Below are 25676 nucleotides of genomic sequence, written 5' to 3'. Positions count from 1 at the left end.
TATAAATGCAATATTTCAAAAGAAACCATTGTTTCTCTTCGATCAATGTAATTATCCTAAAATAATCGTACAGTGCCATAGCAGGGCTTGGCGCGTTCACGTAATACCTTGCAGAGGAGGAAAACCTGATGACGCCAGCCGCTTGTCATTCTTGCCAGATTCTGACAATGACGATGTCCTCCACTTGGTGAAAAACCTACACTCATGTCAACAGACTGTTGTCAGAATGGCTGAAATGTTAGTTACATCAAAATAAAAAAGAGATAATATTCTCTTAATAGAATCTATTCAATTTATATAACTCATTCAATGTGGTATACAGTGTTTGTTTGCATCTGGTTTTACTTGATACGTTACACAACAAAAGTAGCTAATTTAAACTGTTTATCTGGTTGTACTACAAGGTTAGCACTAGAACTAACATCTTGGGATAATGCGTGAACACTCCCAAGTTGGAATTTTAACGCATTTATTTTCCCATTCTGTCGACATCTCCTGAATGCAGCAGGGATCCAGCGAGGGAAAGGAAGACTAGGATCTTTAGGAAGACAGGGCTCCCTCCCTCATTCCAACACTATCGTACTCCCTGTCTACAACACTACGTACCGCTTATAGTCAAACAAAGGTGTGGTTGATCGCTCTTTTGATAACAAATACCATTCCAAAATACAAAATTATGGCTTAAAACATTTATTTTTACTTGATAATTTAATCGGGGTGGATTTAATGAATGGTACAGTCAATAAGGAAAGATTGAATAAAAATATTTGGACGCGTCCCGGCGGTTACGCACGTTCCGTTTCCGTTACAGGGGTGTGTACAAAAGGGGATCGTTTGCCGCGTGCGCTGAGGCGCCGTGTTTTGCCAAACCATTAAACACTAAATTCCTATGTTTTCTTTGCTTGTTTACTGCTCATTTCCGTGGAAAATGGAAGCCTTTAACCAGCTTCTATTGGAATACCCTGAATTGATGTACGGAGGAGTCGGAGTTACGGCGTTTGTTGCCGGCGGAGCGCTGATATACAAAATTGCCACCAGGTAAGTTAACTTCAAGATTTTGCACCACCGCGTTTGTTTTTAGCTAGGTTCACGTTAACGTTAGATGGAGTCACCAAACGTGCTTAAAATGTGCATTGGATGTTCAAAATTGTGCTGTATAAGATACAACCGTTTCCCGAGAGAGGTTTATTTATCTATGCTAGCCCATGGGCTAACTTTGCTAGCCGTGGTGCTAACTTACTTAACCTAGTTTTGTGACACTAACATAAAGGTAAATTTTCACTATTTGAATGCGTGGATTTTCTACTTTTTGGTGTTTGAAAACAATTGACTGTAAAACTTTATAAAATATGTATTCGCCCTGACTCTGTATTATCAACACAGCAAACTTTTGCACGCCAAGGTCCTCCATACGGATTGGCGTGATTTTTGACTGTGTACTCCAATTGCTCATGCATATTCATCATTTATATAGTAGTGGTACTCTCGTGAGCCTCTGGGAGCACTTCAAGGACCCATGTGGTCTCTGGATTACACTATGGGATACATTTGAAACTCAGACAGGTTGTCATTTGTGTCACGTTGCATCATGTAAGAACTCCACTTGTTCCTTTCAGAAAAAAGCCTACCCATATAAATGTCAACTGCTGGTTCTGTAATGAGAACACAGTGGTGCCTTATGGGAACAGGAACTGCTGGGACTGTCCTAACTGTGACCAATACAATGGCTTCCAGGAGGTGAGTTAGAAAATTATGACACCTGTGAATTATTTTCTTGGGATCTTGGTAAACTGCAGTGAATTTGTTTTTCATTTTTACCAATATTGTGAGATGTGTGTTTTTTTTTTTTTTGTTTGTTTTTTTTTATGTTCTTCATTGTGTTGATCTGTCCTGTGTCAGAATGGGGATTACAACAAAACCATCCCAGCTCAGCATAAGGCACATCTCAACCATGGAGTATCTGGAAGTCTTCCCGCATCTGAGACACCCAAGACACAGCAGTGGGTGAACTGTCAGATGCTGCTGTGCAAGAAGTGCAATAACAATCAGTCTACAAAGATCAAGAAGTTGGCCTCATTTATCCCTAGGGATGATGTATGTCTACTTTACTTTTTCCATTCACTGTAACCCACCATATACAGTTACAATGATTAATGCCTAATTTATTATTGTTTTTTTCTATTGTAGGAAAACTATGATGAGGAAATTGAAGCCTACAAGCACCACCTGGAGCAGACTTATAAGTTATGCAGGCCGTGTCAGACAGCCGTGGAGTACTACATCAAATATCAAAACCGCCAGCTACGTACAGTGCTCTTCAGCCACCAACTTCGACGTACCCGAGACTCAATCCAGGGCTTTGTTAAGGTCAGCGCAACCTAAATCCAAAACCACAACTTCACAAGCAGTTAGTCTTGGCTGGACCACAACAGTGGGGCCAGCCCTATAATTGCAAATGTCAGTGTCTGATTGACTGATTTAGTCAACATAATTCCACCATTGGTCAGCCGAATGCCACGTGACTGAGCTGGTGTTTGCCCATTGGCTGTTGCTCTCTCGAAATAAATTGGCATTAAACAGTTTCTAACTAGATTTAGAGAGAAGATCTGAATAGCATGTAAACAACAGACACATCAGCAACTGGAAATTGCTTACTTACAATATGCTTACTGTAGCATGTCAGCATAGCAATAAAAGCCCTGTTAAGAAATAAAGGGTATCTCTCCACTGAAACATTAGAGGGCTCTTAATTTGATACGCTTACAGAAAGTGTTCAGTTTGTATTAAGACATAATGCAGTAACTTTAACATGACAAATAGGAGCTACTATAAATTAGGCTTTGTACTAAAATACTGGTATGACCAATTATACATATCAGAGGGAATTAGACATAATTCTTCTAATACAAGACTGCCTTAAATAAAGGCCTAGTACCTACTGCATTTGAGGTAAATAATAGGACCAATCAAATGCAGCATTTGAAAAGTGTTGTGGTTCCCAGAGGGAGTTGTGGTTGTTTTTAATCTATGCGTTTGATGATTTTGTCAGATGACTTTGCGGTTATTAAATGAAGTTTTTAACAGTCGTGGAAGTTAACATGTCGTCTTAATGGGCCTTGTTTCAGTCACAATTTTGAGGACAGCTTCATTGGGAATTTGGATGTATTAAGATTATGTATATGTGAGCATAGACAGTAGGAGAGACGCAAACGGATAAAGGGCTGAAACCAGCTGACACTAGGCAGAATGCAAATACGACACATTGATGTCAGTTTTTTATAGCTGTTCCACTATAGTTTTCAACTATGTTCCCAATTTCACACATTGACCATACACAGTCCAGCTACATACTAGGTTTTGACCTAGTCTTGTCAGTATTTGGTCATTTTAAGATTTTATTCTCATACTAATTTAGCTTTGTGTCTATACTGTATGGTATTACCTTACTGAATCTCTATGCCACCACAATAATAATAATAATTATTATTATTATGGTGCATAATTAGGTTTGTAATTATTCACCTCTTTTATGTGCACATGCTGACGAGTGTGCAACGCTGTCCATGTATTTACATGTGTTAGTGGAGAAATGGCTTGAAACAACTATAGAATCCTTTTAGAATTGTTATAGATGGGGTTATTCATGTTTGCCTTGAAGGGCTCTTGAGGTCTAGAGACACTATCGGAAAAAATGTTTATAACACACCCATTTTTCCAGTGAATAACCTTAAATTGTACAAAGACAAGTGGTTAACTGCCCGAGGTAAAAGGAGAATTAAGTTCACCCAAAAACTAATGTAATTTCACCAAAAACCATGGAAAATTCATGGAAAATGGGCCTTTTTCAGGGACTTGGAAAGTGTTTAACTTGCAGCTTTCCTGCATCAATGGAAGTAAATAAGTTCTTGCATGTTAATACAAACAATTCCTACAGGTGCCCCAACTTAAGTTGATGACTTACAAAACCCCCTGTCTTTACAAAGGCAGTGTTGGAACAAACCGTGTTACTACACCTTTTGATGCATGATTAGGACAACACTGTACTGTATATTTCTATCAGAATGTTGAGAAAAAGACAGCTAGCAAAGGAAGATAGACTGACTGGTCAGGGATTTATTCTACAGCAAACTAATGGCCCAGTGCATGAGAATAAAAGAGCCAGGCAGAGACTCAACATGAAGGAAGAGCAGCACAGTCTCTAGACTTAATCCTCATGGGGCTGGTTTAGAATGAACAGGACAGAAGGTGAAAGCAAAGAAACCTAAAAGTGCAACACATTTGTGGGAACTTCTGCAACAGTGTTAGTACATACTTTCCATACAATGTTTAATTTCCATTGTAGAAAGAATGTCATAAGTGTGTTCAGCTGCTGGATGCATCACAGATTTGTACTAAATGTTAGATGAAGTTGAATTATGTAAATTTAATCAGCAGAAAAAATGAAGGTGTTCCAAAACATTCTGACTGGTCGTGTAGCTGTAGTAATAAATGTCGACAAATGAATTGCCTCAACACCAGAAATTACTTGAATTATTTTTATACAACATTAATAGAAATGATATAAACTTAAATGGGCCAGTATTCCAGACTCTTTTGAAAATTAAAATAAAATTTGATCAATAGTGTACAGAAAAAAGTGACACCAGTTTAGTCTAAGAGTGGTCCTCTTTGAAGTTGGCACACCTAATGATCAGGATATTTGTTCATGCAAGCAAAATAAAAACTTCTGCTTCCACCATTTTTGAGAAATTAAACAATTCATTCTTAAACATAGACCACATTATTTGTGCAAGCAAAACAAACAGTTTTGTTCTCAAGTCATGAGCATTAAATATCAGACAATTCTGTTGTGATAAGTTTATAAATGTTGAAACAAAAATATTTGTTGTGCTTGATCAAATGTGCATGAACAATGTACATGTACAAATGAATGGGACCACTTCAATCATTTCTCAAAAATGGTTCAAGGAAGCCCAAATTTCTATTTTGTGTGCACAAACAAATTGAAATGTTTTTATTCATTTCCCGATCAGATGTGTTGCCAACATCCATAGAGGTGCAGTATTTATGACAAGGTTCATCTTCTTTACAGATGTATGGCGCTTGTCCGGAGTGAATTGGCCAGCTGCTGCACAAACATTAATGAATAGCCTAAATGGTGACGTCACTGCGTGTGTGTGTGTTTGTTTGTGGGTGTATGGTGGGGGTATGGTGGGCTTAGTTTTGTATAACCCGCAGTCAGCTATATGCAGTGTAGAAAGCGCAAGTTGTGGTGGTTACTTTTTGTCATGAATATAAATGAACTATGTGAAATTTCAAGATTGACTGTAATTCAGCAACAGCCATATAGGGGAAACACACAGTTACACACTACCACAGGCTTAAGGAAACTCTAACTTATAAAGAACTTAAACTCCATTCAGATGGGATTTTATTTCTTAAGGGGAGGTTAGTGCATGCCTTGATTCAAGAATTAAGTTGTGTATGGATTGTAGAAGGCTGTGATTTTCTTCCCCCACACAAATAGTAACAGTCCAGTATTTTTGATACATTTAGACAATTCAAGTCATCAGTATGTCTGTCTGAGTTGTAGTGCAAAAGGCGGTGCCTTTTCAGTTAGTTTTATTTAATTGGCTTAACAGTCTTAATTGGCTGTAATATTTGGTAGAAGTGAAAACCATGAATCAGCTCCTCCATTGTATATCGTTGGTTTGTTCTTATAACATGTAAAATTAGTAACAGTAGTAACAATTAATTTTTCCATTTGTTGTACAGCTGTCAGGATTTAAAATGAAAACATGTTTTCTCCCCTGCAGAGCTCCTATTCTCTGTCTTCTCCCATCGGCGTCACACTGTTATGGGCACTGGCCTTCCTGCTATCTGCTTTCCTGGTTGTTACATCTTTCTGCGAATTGCCGGCCCAGAGTCTTTCACCTAGTGGCCCACAGACATTAAGTGGTGGGGTCACTCCTCCTAAACTCTTCAATGAATCCACCCCTAAAAATGAAAGCAGTGGAGATGTGCCTGTATGGCAGGGTCTGCTGGAGCTGATCCCAAACAAGGCCATAGAAAATGCCAAGCTGGTGTATCAACATGGAAGGGACAACCAGTTGGCTGTAGTCTCGGTTGGCCTGTTGACTTGCCTCACTGCTATCTTCTTAGCAGGACCTGCAAGGTAAGCAGTCGGCATCTCTTGGCGTCAGACAAGTTTATCACAGTCTTCACAACAACTCTGCAAGTTAATGTGTGTCTGCATTTTTAGGCTGAGGAGAATTGATGCTGTGGCCTCTGTCCTGTGGTTCTTCGTCCTGTGCCTGTACCTGGCTGAGAGCTACTTGGCTGGTGCCTCGGGTTGGATGGACACAGCCAAGCACAGCAGCATCTCTCTCTGTTGCCTAGTCAGCTTTGCTGCTGCTGTGGCAACTCGCAAACCACTGGATCTACGAAGAGGCAAATATCGAAGGTCAGAATCTGAGCAGTAATATTCAAATTGTATTTGAAACATGGGATTGTGTAAAAGTTTCCTCTTTCCATGAGAGGTCTGTGTTCATTAGAGCCAGATCAAAATACATTAAGCTTAAGCTTTTCAATTTCCCTTTATTTTATTTCATTTTTTGTTTCTCAACAGAACAAAGGGCACACCGGTTTAAATTCACTTTTTACCCATAACTCCCCTGTTTTACTGCTGTGTGTGTGAATGACTGAAGTTATGACATGTGAATGACAAACGTCAGGCAAAGGATTGTGTGTGTGGCTTATGACCAGAACAAGAGTCTAGTGCTACTTGCTTCATCAACCCTAACGAAACTAAGCAATTTGAGACCAAGCACATGTGTGCTTGATCTGTGGAGGTTAAAATAATTTTGCCGTTTTGATACATGCCAACACTAATGAAATATTATTAGTAACCACCTCTCAAGACTTACAAAGTACACTCTGTGGGAAATTGTCCCACAGTTTTCTTTCAGGTTCATCCTGTTTTTGAAGCTGTGATTATTTGCTTTTGCAAATTCCTTACGAACTACAACAAATTTGTGATGGACTGACATTTTTAAAACCAGTAGAGTGGGATTTTTAGAATTCAAGTACCCAACTAGCACTAATCCTATATATTCTAAACTGTACTGTAATGTGGAAAAGCATTTTGAATGTCCCTACTTGTTAACAATCTGGTGTGACTGTGTAGAAAATTGTTCACTAACTACAGCTATATCCACACTAAAATGTTTCTAGTTTAAAACGGTTATAAAACAAAAATGATCTCCGTCCAGAAAAGGGTTTTGAGCTCAGTATCAGAAATCATCTCCGCCCATACGAACATACCTGAAAATGCATATCACATGACCATTGACATAGACTGCTTCATATTTACACTGATATGTGCATGCCTAGATCGTCTACTACTACTACAAACAAAGAACCACAATGGTGAAAAGAGACTTCTTTCTTAGCACTATAAAATGCAGAATTTAACTGCATAACAGCTCCTAGCAAAGACATACCTTGACCACTATGAGTTGAGGCTGATGCTATTTGTTTTCCTCCGAAAAAGGGTCACCTGCGTCTTCATTTCGAAACATCTCAGTTTTTCCAGACGAAAAGGCAACTCCGGAGTTTCCCTAAAACGGAGACTTTTGAAAATGCTGCTGGCCCCGTTTAGTTTGTAAGGGCTCAAACTCATAGTAGTGTGGACACCAGGTGTAAATATAGCAAAAGTTATGCATTTTAAAACTCAAACGTATTGGTGTGGATGTAGCCTACAGCTCATTGCACGAAATACTCACTGCAGGCCATACTCAAGATATGATTTTTGAGTAATCACGTCCCCTCCTGTATTGTTTCACATCTACACTTTCTGAACAAAGAATTGCCTTGGACATTTCTAAAAAGTATTCACCGTGACACCTTTGACCGTCGCTATTCATGACTGACATCTGCAAGGAATTTCCTTGGAATACGACATCAGTGCTGAAGCAACTTATCAGTTCTCAAGGCAGAGCTGGAACATTTTCCCATGCATGCTATGTGGTTATTTGCTGTGCCAAAAGCTGTTGTGTAAAATAATGCCTCTAGATGACTGCCTGGCAGGTACTTGCTTTGTCTTGGCATTTCTTGGGGTAATCATGCCAGAGTAGTAGTTTCAGGTGGCCTTGTTGTATCAGTGCTTGAACTTGTAAATTTTACAAAGTGCTCAACTGTTTGTGGTCACTGAGAGGAACTCTTGTGTCTTGTAAAAATGTTAGTTATAAGGCTTGATGCGTGATGTAAGGTTTTGCCTCACATGTCGTGCTCATGCAAGATAAGCCACTAAAAAACTCAGCAGTATTAGAAATATTTGACGTACACGGTTAATGCTTGTCCGGAAAGGGTTACCTTTCTTCAGTGAGATGTTGGACTGTCATCTCTTGCAAATTTTTATTTAAATAGAATATGAATCTGAAAACGCTGCATTATCACATGCAGCAAAATATATTGGATTTTTCTATCACTTATTGCTTCACTTCCAGTAACACTGGACTTTCCTTTACCAACAGTCTAACATGTTGATGTATTCAAAACCGATGGACGAAACTGACTGAGTTGTATGCACTAACATTCACCTGGCCAATGTATTGCCATTAACCCATTTTTCTTTTACTTGTTGGAATGTATTGAGTGAATGGGCCTATTTATTTGACAGCAATGTCATTAGGTATTGCAAACTAATAGCTGTAGAGAGTACTTATAAATTGTATTTGGTGGGTAGAGTACAGTTTAAATTGCATGTTGTGCTGTCATGTAGATGGATTTATGTTTTCAAACCAGCGCCTCTGGTGCAGTAATCTCAAAGCTTTAAATTGTGAATTTTTGCTGCCAAATCTAAGACACTACAGATGCACTTGTAGGTTATGAGCAAGGTATTGATTGTATAATTTTTAATATTCATATAGAATAATTTTCACGTTTTTGAAGCTTAATTTAACTTTTGCCTTTGGAAAAAAATCATCAAATGCAAAGTTTGAGATGCTATATAGTCTCTGTAATATAGCGTCTATCAGTAATGACCTAGAGTAGCTCCCTACCTTTCATAAAATACATCACGTGAATGACTGCATCTTAAACTCTTGACTAAGACGAATCAAAATTAAAACACATGTATATCCACCCTGAAGGAGGCAAGAGAGCCACATATGTTTTAATAAAGCAATGTGATGTGTTTTAATTTTGATGGACTTACATTGACAATGGAAGCTCAATGGTCTGCACATGGCAGCGTTTTCAAAGTAAGATATTCTAACGATAGTACAACATAATAATATTATTTACCATTTTTGTTTGTATATGTAAGATACAACTTAAAATGTATCATCTTTGCGAATGTTTTACATGCTCTGCTAAATTGTTTGTGTTCACTATAAATCTGTAGTGTGCATGTTTATGCTATGATATATTCATGATATATAGTCAAGTATATGGCTATATTTGTGTTTTTTAGAGAGTTCCTTTATCTACTTGAACTATGACTGTTACCTTCATTTGTGTCAAGCATTTAGCTCTTGAAGTACTACACTTGTATTTTAATCACAAGTTTAAGTTGCCATATGCAACTTCAACATTATACCATTGCCACAAACATATTTTGTAGTGTTTTAACAGTGATAGCTATAGAACTACCTTTTTACTAATGGAACCGGGAATGTTAATATTTTTAATGCACTGTGTTATTCTACGGATCCAATATGTAGCTGAAATGTGATAATGTTATACCTAAATGTTTTAGTGTGTGTGTGTGTGTGTGTGTGTGTTGCAGAAACACTAAAAGACCCAATACTTTAAAAAAAAAAAAAAGAGAGAGAGGTTACTTTTTAACAGTTAAGCAATAATTTTCAGTTCAAGTCAATAGTACAAATAAGCTAATGAAATCAAATCTCAATTTGATCAGATCATGATATTTATGCATTATGTAGCAGCCTCAGAAATGGAGCTCAACCAATGCTGAAATGCGTCCTGCAACATACCCAATGAAACGTATTGTCTTTTGGGTGCTGATTTGCTGAAGTTGGGTGTCTTCTTTTAATGTCAGGCTCCAGTTTGAAGACTTTGTAGGAATGCTTGCTGTACATTCGATGTAATAAACAACTGGTGAAAGGATATGCCTTCTATTTGTTTTTCGTCAATACAAACACACTGTCTTGTCTCCTTGTATGTTTGTCTGGTTTGAAATAGTAACTTTATTACACAGCATTGATGTTTAAGGAAAATGTCAGCTTCATGTTAGCCATGACTGCTGTGACTGTTATGCGCTGTCAACAGTCAGGGCCAGAATCATGGTGTTTTTCGGTTTGTACATCCGTACGTCCGTCTGTCCAATTCTCGGGAACGCGGTTTCTCAGTAACACTTTGAGGGAATTTAAATTTGGGACAAACATTCACTTGGACTCGAGTCCAAAACTGTAAACTGATTACAATTTGGTGGTTAAAGGTCACTGATCTCAAGAAACACAATTTTAGCCATAATTCATGAATTCATATGCTTATTGACACAATTTAACGCAAATGTCTAAATGGATTAAATTGAAAGGTTTCACTATTCATATCCAAATGATTGAAGGTCACCCTCACTGTCGCATCATAATGTTCTGCAATGGCTGAGACATACAACTGCCGGATGTAATTCTGGTTTTTCTAAGACTAAACTTGATTGCAACTGAAAAGAAACTAGATTGACGCATAAAATCTTCAGGCCACAGATTGTGTGTTGTGAAAATGTGAGTGTGTTGAGCAGTACTGCTGGGCAGCATTTCTCATGCAGCTTGGTTCTCTAGGCACTTTCAGCTGTTTTGTGTTGTCCAACAGCTGCAGCAACGTTTTAGTGACAGCCGTGCCATAGACTGCTGCCATCAATAAAGTGCTCTAGTGGAACAAAGATTGAGCACTGATTTGATTTCAGACACTTCTTGTACCTGTTATATATTCCAGAATATATAATATATATAATATATAATATATATATATATATATATATTATATATATATATTAATGTCAAGAATGTTGTATATTGACATTGGCGAGGAACCTAAATCACATTTGAGGACTTTCTTTACACATACAACCCCAAACTGAAAATTTACAGCACTATTTGTAATGCTCTTGGTTGAGTCATCTAATGTAACTGCACTGTTTTAGCACAAAAGTATTTTGTTTAGCTAATTCTGTGATATAGAAACCTTTGGACAGTTTTGTTATACAATTTTGATTTCTGGTAGTAGACCGTTTCATTGCTCTTGTGTTGCAGATACCTTGCAGGCACCTCTGCAGTCCCCCCCTTCAGCAGCCAGCCTCCTTTGCTCTCTCCTGACCTGGCAGAGTCCTTCATCCCCACCCCACCCCCGAACCTCTCCAAGCTCATCAGCTGCCAACAGAGTCGCCACAAGTGCAACGATTCCCCCTCCTCTCTGCCTGGGCGCCTTAGTAGAGCCCTCTCCCTTGGCACCATACCCTCCTTCAAAAGGACAGGTAACATCAAAATTATCTTTCTTAGTTGACAGACAAAAACATTAATCCAATACTGGAAGATTAAAAAACTACAGATAATTGACACCGTAGTGCAAATTCTTTTTCAAGTAGCTGGTAAATGTCAGGGTAAATAGTAATATTCAGCTGTCTACAGTTTTTGTTGCATTAGCTTCCCATAGCTGCTCAGACATGTTTGATCTTGAGTTGCTTCTTGCAGTGTGCTGCCTTGCATACAAACAAGATCTATAATTGATAAAATTCATCAGCTGTACTTTCAGTTTCTGCTACTTGGCATTTAATTGGGACATGCCACTGTTTGCAAATGTGGGAAAGACGCTTTACTTTCTGTGTGTGTGTGTATATATATATATCTCTTAATCATATAATTTTACAGTTTAAATAAAACAAACTTATCTGACATCTGGAGGATAAACTTTGGAGTGAAGGTTGTGTCACATGTCTTTCGCATTTCTGTACTGTAACTTCTTTACCTGTTGGCCAGTATAATGCCACATACAGCTGATATTGGCCAATAATTCGGCTTGGCTAATTAATTAGTTAAACATTTTTTTTGTATATTTCATGATTAAATTGCAAAAGACTTTGCATTTAACGTATATTATAGAAGAACAATAAAGGGTCCTGTTGCTGTATTATCGTTTCTTAATATTACTGAGTTCCATCTTCTCAGTTTTGAGGATCTGCCAGACTTTGTTTCTTATGTAACAATTTTGGACCAAACCAGCTATTGGAAGACTTCACCTTACAATTGAAGAAATTGCAATCAGCATTTTTCATCATATTTTTATTCTTAGATTGTTTAGATCAAATGATTAACCAATGAAATCATTGGCAGACAAATGAATAATAATTGTTTTGGCACCAGGGGGCAGAAAATCATCTTAATAACCTAACTGATAAACCACTATTAAATACCATTCAGTTGTAATATTGTTATGGCTTAATGTGTTGTCATAAAGTTGCCTATTTTTAGGTTTATCAGACACAGATAAACTTTTAATTTGGGGTTGTGTTTTTCTGACCAACTGACACTGACTGGCGAATGTAGGTTTAAGGAAAGCTCTGGTACATGGTTGTAGTGAATGATGCGATTTGTATATTTTTATTTATTTTCAGATTCTGGTTACCTGTTTAGCGGAAGCAGACCAGCTTCACAATACAAAGACTCCCCGCCGTCAGGTATTAAAACTCCTGGTAATTTTGTTATCTCTACTGAGACCTGTATTTTAAACAATTCCTAAGCCTTTTAGAGCGCTTGATTTACATTCTTCATTGCTTCTCTGGCACAGACTACTTTTCACTGAAGTCTGGGAGCCGCCCATCATCACCAAGCCCCTCTCCACCTCCTTCAATAGCTGGGTCATGTACATCCAGTTCAGGTTCTGCCAGACAACGCCGCCCGCTCATCAGCCCTGCTCGCCTCAACATTTGTAGCCAGAAACTGTGGCTTTTCTCAACAGAGCCAGAACCCAAGCTCTCACCCCCACCTGTGTCGCCATTATATTCCACTGGAAGGCCGGCCTCTCCCATTTACAATGGCTGCTTTTCACCTGACATATCACCCTTTCAAAGCCAACATGGTAAGTACCCCTGAGGTTAAACTGTTTATAGTAAAATGTCTGTTGTAGTAGGTTGTGGCACTGTGCACTGCTGTCTCCCTGCAGTGAGTGTCATTCATGATACTACCACCAGATGGGAAAATAAACCATCTCAAATCCTACATATAGTGGCTTTAAAGAGAGAAAAGATTTCACAACCGTGAAATATATTCCTTAACTTCATGTTTGGATGGTTTTATAAATGGCTTCATCATTTACCTGATTCCATGACTTCATGATTTTTCTGGTTGCAGATTTGAGTATGAGAGACGGCAGTGTGATTGATAAGGAAGAGAAGAGTGACACAGGCAGCTCCTCTGGGTCCTCCGCATGCCTGGTTGGCACAACCACACAGGGGTTGGAGAGCACTGATCCTCCTCTTAAAGGTAAGCAGACTGATTTTAAACATGACGGGGAGATGGAATTTATGTCCATGAACTGTCAGAAATCATTCAATTTTGATTTCATGTTGTCTAACTGGTTGTCATAACCACATCTTGGTCCCAGTCCTTCTTAAACAAAATTGTAATCCTGGTCTGATGTAGAGCATTTGAAGGATAGGCTTGCTCATATGTACTGTTCATCCTTGTGGACTGTAATATCCAAATAAATTGACCTGATTAGAGCAACTTGCAACAGAACTACTTTAAAAAGAAAATCTTATTTTATCCCTGCTAAACCTAGGAACTCGTATTTACAGTCTTTCTATTAGTTAAGTGGACGAGGTGGTAGACAAAAAAGATAAAACTAAAACATTTTTCTAAACGGAGAAGAGAGGCCTTCAGTGCTCTGTCCAATGATTACTCTGTTGTGTATGGCGTTATTTTTGTGCCTCATTCCTGAGTACACAGTGGGACGCAGCGCAGACAAATAATTTTTGCAAACACATAAATTATATTTTGAAGAGAAAACATTTTTGAGCAAAGAATAACTTAACATGAGCAAGAAAAATCGATTCTGTGCTCAATATATGTATTTCTCCAATTGTTATTATCCACATAGTCACACAATACTAATGTCTGTCACTCAGTTTTAGTTCTCAACATGTCTTCTCTGGCTGCACTCAACTCTGCCTCCACGATCGCTCAACATTTCGCAGCGTTACAATGTGCCACGAAACCTGTCAATCACAGACTTGGAGAAAGTAACCCTGATTGGTGGTTTCGTCACCAATCAGGTCGCTACTATCGTATTTCAGAAGCACTGTTTAAAACCCGGTAGAGCACATACCATGGATGTATGGACAAGCAGCAACCTCCGAGGCTGAAATATGAAGCCAATCTGCACTATAATACACTAAATTAAATAGGCATTTCTATCACATAACTCAATAATAAAAATACTCACCAAATATGTGTTGTAATCCAATTCAAAAATGTCAACTCCACATGATTTAGTTTCCTTTTTATTTCCTTATTGTTGTTATTTTTGGGGCGTTTTTTGCCTTTTATTCAGGTGGCTACAGTGAGAGAGACAGGAAAGTTAGTGAAAGAGAGGGGAGACATGCAAAGGGCCACGGGTTGGACTCAAACCTGTGGCTGCTGCAGTTCAGACTAAGCCTTTGTGGTACGCGCCATACACATAGACTGCAAATGAAGATGGACGTAGCCTCCAATTTCTGAAGAGCGGTCTTGAAGCTCGGAGTGAGCTGCTCTATCGTCCCCATCTCGCCAGTATCTGACTCCACCAAACTCCTGGTTGATCCAGAATTGGGCAAAGAGGAGCAGCGTGTGTGGGGCCGAGACTTCGGTGCATGTCGGCCTGTGGCAAGGATACGCTCACCCACCTCTCACTCAAAGCAGCTATGCCCTCAATTATGCAGAACTTCAAGCATTAATATAATTTAAACAGGTGAATTACAGTATATAAAAATTCACCCCCTGTACAGTTGTCATGGAGGAAATTAATCGTAGAGAACAAATCTTTTTTTTTTTTTTTTTTTTTTTTTTTTTTTTTTGGTACCAGGCTGTAAACATGTTTATTTCTGCTGTGAAGTTGGACATTTTAACTATGGAGTCCATGGAGACTGACTCACTGTTGGAGCCAAACTCAAGTGGACATTTGAAGAACTGCAGTTTTTGGTGCTTATGTGTTGGCTTCATTTTTCAGCCTCAGAGGTTGCCGCTCGGCCATACATCCAGGGTTCGCCCTCTACTGGGTTTTTAACAGTGCTTCCGGAATACTGTACTAGTGGTGATGAAACAGCCAATCAGCGGCACTTTCTCCAAGTCTGTGATTGTGGCACATTGTCACGCTGTGTAATATTGAGCAAGGGTGGAGGCAGAGTTGAGCGCAGCCAGAGAACACATGTTGAGAGCGCAAGGCAGAGACTGAGCAAGCTTGCAGGTGCACACAGAAGAGATCTGTGAGAGAACAACTGACTAAAACTGAATGACAGACATTAGTGTTGTGCAACTATGTGGATAATAGCAAACAGAGAAGTACATTTATTGAGCACAGAATAGATTTTTTTTTGCTCAGGTTAAGTTATTATTTACTCAAAAATGTTTCTCTTCAAAATATAATTTGTGAAAAATTATTTGTCTGTGCTCAGAAATGTCCCACTGCATGCTCAGTCATTAGGCACAAAAGTAAAATTATAATTGTCGTTAAACAAATGCAGGTAATGTTCTACATACAACCAGAGACTATATGAAAAAGAGGTTTATAGACAGTTAATTTATGCATGTTTTTACATGAAACTTTAAGGAGACTGTACTACAACAATCATAAAAATAGAAATGAGCATTTGGATTTGTTGGTAGGGTCTAGGAGCGTATATGAAAATACAGTATCCAAGAGTATATGTTTTTTTTCACTCTGGCAAATATACAGTATATATATATATATTTATTAACAAAGACTCCCTTAATCTGAAAGGCTCAGTGAGCATTTCTAATTTCAGAGTCCTTCTTCCAGACCCACGTGAAAAGGCGTGTGTGTTCGCAGGACTGACACTCTTTGGTTGTTTTATTTTTCACACCGTTCTGAGTAAACTCTAGAGTCTCTTGTGTGTGAAAATCCCAGGGGATGAGCAGTTGCAGAAACACTCAAACCAGCCCGTCTGGCACCAACAATCATGCCACTGAGTCACTGAGATCACATTTTTTCCCCGTTCTGATGTTTGATGTGAACTGTAACTAAAGCGCCTGACCTGTCTTTGCATAGCACTGCTGCCACAGAAGTATAGGTGTTATAAATGCATGGTGAGTGTATTTGATCTGGACCATTGACATGACATTTGGTTGATACCCGATCTGACTTATTTAGGTTGGTATCAGATCGATGCTTCCCTGTTTGTTAAGGCAGGGTTTTATGCAACCTGTATATTCAGAAAATACACTGGTCTCAAAATACTCATCATGGTCCGCTCCACATGTACCTAAACTATAACTAGGAAAAATATATTGGCTGACAGTAACATCACTGTAAAACATGTGCAGAAAATGGAAAAACCTTCATGCCACATTGATGCATAATCATGATGATTCTCATGAAATGAATTTGCTTTCTCTGTGACTTCTCCAGGTTTTGTGAAGCGTCTTCTCTTCCCAGGACTTTTAATAGGGAGCCTGACTGCCAACCTGTTCTTCGCCTGTCTCTGTATGTACCACTACTGGAGATGAACTGTTAATAAGGTCTGCTGCTCTTTTTTGTGACCTGCACAGAGTGAATGGGCCTCTGGCCCTTGACAACCCTGTCATGTCTGTAGACCTTGAGGTCATTCAGCAATGCCAGAAAACATCTGGCAGTTATTGTATGTTGGTGCTTAGTAAAAATACAGATGTCAGCTGATGGATTTTCAACAGCAATACCTCCCTTTTGATTAGAAGAAAAATGTAAGGTGAAATCAAATATTTACACTCATGACTGCTCAAGAATATTTCTGCTTTTCTGATCTGGCCTTGCTTCGTCTTTTGGTTTGTCACCGCTCCTCTTAAATGAACACAGATGCATGTGTAATTCATTTTAAAAGGCTCATTTCTTGCATTGATGCTCGATAGCTTTTTAAAAACCATGCTGTGAAATGTGCAATAAACCTGTACTGTTCAATTGATGCTGCTCAGACACAGAGGGTCATGTCTTAGCTACTTACTGTAAATTCTCATATATAAAATCTGATATTCAAATAATGGCCATGTCACAAATACGCTGGATAAAAAAAATTAATTGGGTGAATTGTCTGTAGCCTGCTACAAACAGCTGAAATGTTAAGTTCAGCATAATTTCAGTACAAGAGTCATGTCATTTCTTTTTTCTTTTTTTCTTTTGAACAGAAATAATGTTTTCATACTCCTAATACCATACTAATTCCAGCCATTTCTTCTTTGGCGTACTCCTGATCATTTTTAACAAAACTCAATACTTCTTGATGTTTCTTCACATTAAAAGCCAAAGCGGAACGCCTGACTTGAGTCCTGCTGTAATGATGGAATAAGTGATGTGGAAATAGACAGACCTTGTACTGATTTTAATCAAGACAACAGGTAAATGTTGCAAAAGTTTAGCTTGCATTAATTTGGGAATATGGGGAAATCAGAATAACGGTCTGTCTCTCATGTGAGCCTGTCCCAGAAATGGGTAAATGAAGGCCTTGGACACTATTTTGAGAATTTATGGTATACTGTGATGAGTGTTATATTTCCACTCTACAGTAGCCAAAAATCAGAAAGCATTAAGCAGCACGTTATATTTATGGTGTGTAATTGGTTTTGCATTTTTGAAATTTCTACAGATTTTCACTCTATAATGTCATAATTTCACAGCACTGGTGTTTGCCAATGTCTTTCTAAAGACGGGTGACAAATCAAAGGAAAAACCAACAAAGTGTTTAGTACAGTGCCACAGAGCATGTTTCACTGTACCATGCAGTGTACGTGTGTGGAAGCATCGACACTCAGTATGTTTCTACACTCATTTATTCAGGTTTTTCCTTTAAATTTTCACCCATCTGTATATTCAGCTGGGAAAGAGTGGTGCGTTTTGTTATACACGTTTATTATGATGGCCATTTGTTTATATATCTCATACCAAAGTGACATGTCACAATTACTACAGAAAAAGTTCTTCACCAACCCATTTGATTTTCTGATGTCTCTTATCGATATCCTGTTACAGGCTTTCAAAGGGGCTAAACTCCTAAGGTCAAGTGCAATAAAAAATGTTATTTCTAATCTTTAAAAATGACGTTTGCATAAAAAATGGCAGCGATTTTGAGAGAGAGAGAGAGAGAGAGAGAAGTTAACTGAGCTGTAAAATATATACAGGCTTTTCTTATAACTTCAAACTCTACATGTTAACTTGGAAAGATTTTTGCACTTGTTTTACTGAAATGTTTTTCCAATTTTTTTTGTGCTTGGCTGTGTTGTGTTTGATTATGTGATAACCATTTATATTATTTGAAATTGTTCTATTAGAGATTTAGAGCACAGATGTTTGATTTATTGTTTGTCAATGTTGAACATATGATTTACAAAAAGTTGTGCATTTGGACATCTGTGAGATGTGTGTGAACAGGTTGCAGTTGGCTTGTTTCTACTGTAAAACATGTTGTTAGGCTTTTGGCTGTTTATTTTCACATGCACCCGATATTAGAGTAAAAGTAATAATTACTTAAATGTAAAACTTCTGAGGAAACTAAAACTTGCTACTGAAAGACATCTGTGGGAATCGTCTAGAACAATGAATAATAGTTATTGAAAGCTATCATAACCTTTCAACATACTGGATACAAAATTGTGCATTTGTACGTGATGTGTAACCTGGCGTATGTTTATTTCTTCTCTGAAGAAGGCTCATTAATTGAAAGATCATGTACATGTTGAAATGTAAATGTTCTTTCAGCCATGCTGAACTTTCCTGAATGAGACAAACCTCATCATCATTGTTCAGTTCAAGATAAAATAAATGTATTTTTGAATTTGTATTTAAAGTGTAATTAAAGTATTGTTTTATTTGACATCACCATTATGTTCAAATGAAAGTAGAAGTATGAATTTATGTTCTCTATCACTATTTTCACTAATGGTTTGAAGGGTGGTTGTTATGTTCAGCAACGCAAATGTTTGTGTGCAGAGCTGTTTGGTCTGTGTGATTGTAAGGAACAACATTGGCTTGTTTCGTCTGGACCAATACTTTTGAATAAAGTGTTTTTTTTTTCTAATTTTAGTGTAATGCATCTACTTCCTGTCCAGCTACAAAAATCTGCTATTTCTAGGTGAAGTGTGAGATGGATGGGTGCTCTGCAAGCTTTGCTTAACTCGCCCCCTTCTGGCACTAACAGCACATTGTAGGATTAGGGTTAGATTTTATTGAGAAATTTGGTTCAGGCATTCAAGAACAACACAGGTACAGCAGCATGATGAAGTTACAGTTCACATGCAACATTCAGTAACACAGATGCTGCTTATCCCCCTCTGTAAAAGCCATCACACACACACACACACTCACACACACACTTATCTCTTAGTCTTCAGTAGTTTGGTTGATAGCAGTACTAAGGGACTAACCTTCAATCTGCAGCATCTTTCCCTCTTCACATTTGTATTTAATCTGATGATAGTTTTCTTTTTAAAAAATGGAAAGTTTTCTTCACTGAATTTACGCAGAAGCCTTGAGGGCGAGTCAGATATCTAAAATGTTGCCATAGCAATGAAAGGCTGCATTTGACTCAGGTGATGAGGGAAGAACTAAGTGCATTGCTTACCAAGGACAAAGAAAAGAAGCTTCTATGGATCTAGATAAATAAAACAATTATTCTCTTTTAAAAGCAAAGGAAAGAGCTGCTCATGGATTTGCATCCACAAATGTTGAATGTAGATTCAATGTGTCAATTTAAATGATTTTGGCAGGACAATGTGAATAAAACAGAGCAGGTCTGAATACTTTCTGAATGCACTATATAAATGTATGTAAATTTGATTTCTTTCTTACTGATTAACACATTTCCTCGTACAGGTTCTGAAAGTGGTCACATGACTACTCAGCCATTTAACCTGTTTCTCAATTTTGTAAAATGTTTCACTTATCAGAAGTGAATCCTGAAGTCCAGTTATTTTACATCCCCGCAGTAGGATGTGCCGTGTGTAAATTAACACAAAATAATCCCAAACAGTCAACTAAATACCAGCATTTCCTTCTGATCGAACTGAAACATTAAGAGCTTCCTGTTTTTTCTTGTGTTGTTAATTTTAACTTTCATATCTTCTGCCAAATCAATCACAGTTATGGTCCCATACATGAAAAAGGTCAAACTCTGAACTTCAAGCCGTCGCCTTCATATCATTACAGGTCAGCTGTGTTTCACTGTTTCCTTTTCTTAACCCCTCTGGTCTTCACACAGTCATTTTGTTTACTTAAGTCGGTTGTCGGTTGCTTTTGCTGCTTCCTCTTTTGTTTGTTCGATTTTGACCTTCCACTTCTCTGCCACCACCTTTTCTCTGTCCACAACTTGTTTCACCAGTCTTTACCACACTGTTCCTCTCAAAAGGACAATGAAACCTCACACCCAACATTGGCTGAATGCTACCTCACTAAAGAGAACGTGGGAAAGCTGAGTAAATCTGTACAAAAAGAATAAATTACAAATCTTTTATGATAAAACTTGATATATATTGGGAAATGTAAGACTAAATCATTTCTCTTTTATGTTGTCTGATATAACTGCCATACCCCAACAATCCCTTTTTGGCATAATCATTTTTGGTTGTTTTTCTAACAGCTCTGTCCTTGACTCATGTCTGAAAGCTGTGAGGGAAAAAACACTTTTTGTAAAGCTAACATTTTAAACCGGTGTCTCCTTCTGTACAACCAGTTTCTGTGAAATGGAAAACCTGCTTCCTGAATATTTTGCCCTGAACATTATTCAGTCTTTGGACACTGTAGCGTCCAGTATTCTCTGTCTTGTCAGCAGGTGTTGTCTTACTCTACTCTTACTCAGTTTAAAACATGACGGTGACACCGATCCTTAAACAAGGTGGCTCTGTGAGACTGCGCTCTGGCACGGAGGTGGTTGGACCTAAATGCTGACATGCTTACAGATCAGCATGTGTTGATCAATACAAGGAACAACAAGCAGTGATAAGTAAAATAAATAAGAATAAAACAAGTAAAATAGATTTAAATAAACACATTATGTTATGGTTTCAATAGTAAATAAATAATATAAATACATAAATGACTGAATTTAAAAAATTTAAATGTAAATATATCATTTAAAATGAGAACTGTCTGCATTTAGCAGCCTGATAGCAGAGGGAATGAAGGACTTATGCTTCACAGTAAAATTCATTTGACAGATGGTCAAATTTGACATGGTCTGATTGGCTGATAATTTGTTAGCATTTTAACATGCTAAGGCTTGCTAACTGGCACTAAACACAAAGTTCAGCTGAAGCTGAGGCCTCATTCGTTTTGCAGGAATTCGGTCGTTTTGATCATGGCACTAGATAAAATGTCACTGAGCTACAGCTACAAGACAGAGAAATGTTGAGGAAGCCAGTCTATATCATTACAGATCATTGCACAGGCCTCCCAAGGACAGAAAGATTAAAAACCAGTAGATAAAGTTCTAGAGCATTTTAGTCCAACTTTGACCGTCTGTTCAGCTCATTTCAGCGCCGACCATTTACCAGTGAGTTTAACTAAGCTACAGAGTAAGCTACGGTCAAACAACAGTCAGCCAATTAGAGGAGAGGCTCTGAGACCTACACAAATCGCTCTGTTCGTGCTAGAGCTGGTGAGAGAAGTATGAGAGCGGAGATGCAAAACTACATTGAGATAGTTTTTGGTATTTAAAACCACAGATTCTTGTGGATATCTAAATTTCAAATGAAATACCAAAAAGTGTAAAATATGGGACCTTTAAATACATTTTTGTCCAATGTTCCGCGTCTCATTTTAGGAGAAAGTCCTTTAGAAAGCTGTTCACTCGCAGCTGTTCCCCTATTTAAGTTACAGTAATTTTTTGGAGCACTTCAGTGAAGACATGTAAATCAGCCTGTGTGAGAATCTCAAATGATCTGATTTTAACCCTTCATACCGCTATGTTTTCTCCTCTCAGACCTCACTTCTCTCTTTGACATGATGGATGGTGATCCATGGTGATGGTGAGTCCTTCAAGGATCCAACTCAGGTCCCCTCCTTCCCTCTCTTTACAGGACACTTTCTCTTTTTCAAATTATTCATTACTGCATGAATTTCTTTGGACTGTTAACGCTGCTTTCACTCCGTTACATCTCCCTCTAAAACCAAACTCAGTTTCTCAGTCTTTTATATCGTGATCTGAAGAAAATCATTAACAGTTTAAAGGACATTTTGAATAATCTTACCCACTTTCTTGTGAAGAGACGGGTGAGAAGATCAATTCCAGTCACATATCAGTCTCTTCAATATGAAGCTGAAATCAGTTAGCTTAGCTTAGCATAAAGACTGGAAACAGGAGGGAACAGCTAGCCTCTAACATTCACTAAGTAACACATTGTGAAAATTATAATTTGCAGTTTTATCATTCATCTTTGTGAGTGTTTTGCTGTTGTTGTTGCATTCTTCATTTCCTAGCATTTCTTTTGCTGTTGTTTATTTTTATCTTTTTTACTTGACCTTTTCAATCCAGATGGTCTCTTGAGATCAATATCTCTTCTTCTTGAGAATTTTTGTCAAAATACTGTTAGGGCCAGAAAAAATATCCAGTCATCATCCAGCAAGGCAAGACCCACCCACCCCCGCACCACAGAAACAACTTTTTGCGATTTTTATCAACACAGCATTTTCCAGTTCAAGTTCAAGTTTTTAACTAAAGAGGACTTCATTACTGCAGCAGTTTCATTCAGATCCCAGCAGAAATAATCCAAACTGTAACCCTTACAGTAAGTATGAAGTGCAGTATTGGGGTTCAAGTCTGAGTTCCTGTCAAAAACAGTTGCACTGTGTTTTGTCAGACACAACTTTGTACCTTGTTGACACACGGGGCTTTTTTTTTTTTTGGCTCACACATGAAAATAGTTCAGTGACTGATCAGGGGCGGCGGGTGGGAAGCAGGTTCATACTTTCAGTCTGCAGCTCTGGCCAAAAGTTTCTCTTCTGCACAATCACTTCCTGTTTTCACCAGCTGGTCTGAAGCGCACTCACAAACACATGTTGTGTTTTTCAGAATACAAGAACTGAGTCTGCCTGATCTTAAGCGCTCACTGCAGTATCCTACATTATACAAACAGGAAACCAGAGCTTTCAGAGGTACTAGCCCACCGTGAAGGATTAACACCTGCAAACTAAACACATAAATACAACTGAGACAACAAATATTTCACGTGTATTTATATTATATATTTACCTGTAGTTTGTATATTGATGCACAAAAACACACAGTGGAGCCGAGAATGAATAGCTGAAGTGTCATGCTGTTGATGGTGGCCCCATCATTTCCCCTTTCTACTACTGCGGTTTGAGCTCCACTTCCATGAGAGCGGTGTCATTGTTCACTACCTGCTGCAATACTAAAATTGTCAATGATCCTCTGGTTACCATTTGGAAATGTGAAAAAGGAAGGAAAGTCTCCAATCCCTCAGAGTGTGATTACAGACATCCACTTCTTGAAAACTGTCAAATAAATCAAGTAAAGTTCGCTGTGGTTAACAAACGTTAGGGGTCGTCTGGAGAGTTTAGAATGTCTAATTGGCTAATATTGAGGAAACAATCTCAGTTTGTGCATTTATTTGTTTTTGGCATGTTTATTTATTTACATTTATATGTACATTCTGGAATTTATAAACTTTTTCTTTTCTAAATGCTCTTCTCTGTGTTTTATGACTGGTTGCATATTGTTAAATGCACATAAACAAGAGCTTCATTTGTAAAGTTCAATCTCCTTGAATATATAATACATACATAAAAACACAAAGTCCCATCACAGGGGTCTCGACTTTCTTACGTGACACTATAGTACCCCACCTCCGTCTGAATTACGAGAAATTCACAAACAAGTCGACACTTCTGGTCTATTTTGGGTCACAGCGCATTAGACTTGTGAAACTCTGCAGTCAGGTGGAAGGAAAACAGAAGGAGAAAGTAGTTACTGTACTGTTGTGTTTGCATATATCATATATTGTCAGTGATTATTTTAATTTTCAATATTTTCTTACTGTCATTGACAGACAAACTGATGAAGCTTTCTTGATTTAAGATACATGATGTCCTTAAGCAGAGATTAAAGTGGCAAACAATTATTTTTATTATTGATAATCAGCTGATTTTTTCTTGATGAATTGATTAATCAACTTGTCTGTAAAATTCTAACCCATTCTAATTTCCCCGAGCCCAAGGTGACATATTCCAATTGTTTGTTTTATGTGACCATTTTACTGAAGCAGGCCACTGTTCTTAAAATATGAAGTGCTTGTTCTGTTTGATGCCACTTTACACTTCTATTTCACTAGGCTACATTTCAGAGGGAATTATTGCACTTTTTATTCCACTACATTCAGTCGTCAGATATTTTTTACTTACATATAAAGTTTATATTCAAAACATCTGACGAGTTTCTAAAACATCGAGAATTATTTCAGATTTGTTTGCTATAAAATGGTTATGAATTAGCTTCATCTGACTAAATACAACAGTATAATGCTGATCCCACCAGCAATAATCATGAAAGCACCAGCCAAGAATGTAATATCATCACAGGGGCCATTTTGTGCATTGAATTCTTTTACTTTTGATACTTCAGGCTAATTTTTTCACATTATACTTCTCTTACTTATGTTTACTTTTACATTAAGGTGTTGCTACTTTTACTGACAGGATCTGAATATTTCCTCCACCACCATCCAAAATGCAATGATGGGCCTATTTAGTTAGTAAGGCAGCCAATCCTGGAACTAAATACTTGACATTTCTTGATGAAAAATAACTTAAATGACTCATCAGTTATAAATATAGCTAACACTTCATTCTCTCTCCATCAGCTTATCAGATAGTCGACTAACACTGAGTAACACTTTACTTCAACCCTTACAAGAGGGATATTAACTTTTATTAAATGGTTGAAAACAATTAAGTAATAATAAAGTAATAAGTCGTTGCAATCAGATGGAAGTGTTGATTAATTTCTGTGGGCACTCATAAGATGGCTGGTGTATAAACAGATAAAACACATAATGATAACAGTGTAAAATACAGTTGTAATAATGTGAAGCGTGTTTTCAACGGAGAAGCTAGAAGTGTTGAAGAACATCCTGCACATGATTAAACCCTTAGAATCTTTTTATTTCTTTTTACAACTAGATTGAATTACAACCACAACTATATGCATATGAATGAAAAATAAATAGTGGAATAAATTCAAGTAAAGACTTACCACTAAGGGTTTCAACTCTACACGAGATAATTATATTTTAGGTATGATAATAATAATAACAATAAAGATAATGATAGTACATTTAAAAATAATCATAAAGCACAAGTATTAAGGAGGGACGGAGGGCGGGGGTTAAAGAGTGAGAAATTTACTTTCACTTCCCGCGAAGTAAACTTTTGGTGGACGGTCCCTTGGCCCACAGGGGGCT

The 25676-nt window shown here is 37.8% G+C and overlaps 1 protein-coding gene across 2 annotated transcripts; it reads left to right on the top strand.

Annotated features, from left to right (window-relative positions):
* Nucleotides 1-814: 814 nt before the first annotated feature.
* Nucleotides 815-19112, top strand: tmem201 (transmembrane protein 201). Of its 2 annotated transcripts, XM_056385271.1 has the most exons (11): nucleotides 815-1038; nucleotides 1617-1737; nucleotides 1900-2094; nucleotides 2188-2367; nucleotides 5817-6175; nucleotides 6263-6463; nucleotides 11277-11497; nucleotides 12635-12697; nucleotides 12808-13098; nucleotides 13371-13502; nucleotides 16645-19112. In XM_056385271.1, exons 1-11 carry the CDS (start codon nucleotides 890-892, stop codon nucleotides 16740-16742), a joined length of 2010 nt encoding a protein of 669 aa, XP_056241246.1. In that variant the 5' UTR covers nucleotides 815-889; the 3' UTR covers nucleotides 16743-19112. The 2 variants fall into 2 exon arrangements, with proteins under 2 accessions (XP_056241246.1, XP_056241247.1); XM_056385272.1 differs by lacking the exons at nucleotides 11277-11497; nucleotides 12635-12697; nucleotides 12808-13098; nucleotides 13371-13502; nucleotides 16645-19112 and adding an exon at nucleotides 6629-10131.
* Nucleotides 19113-25676: the final 6564 nt, after the last annotated feature.

The sequence above is a fragment of the Seriola aureovittata genome, chromosome 9 (assembly GCF_021018895.1).
Source record: "Seriola aureovittata isolate HTS-2021-v1 ecotype China chromosome 9, ASM2101889v1, whole genome shotgun sequence".
Lineage (NCBI taxonomy): Eukaryota > Metazoa > Chordata > Actinopteri > Carangiformes > Carangidae > Seriola > Seriola aureovittata.
Note: the sequence above shows the minus strand (reverse complement) of the source record. Positions and strands in the feature narration are given on the sequence as shown.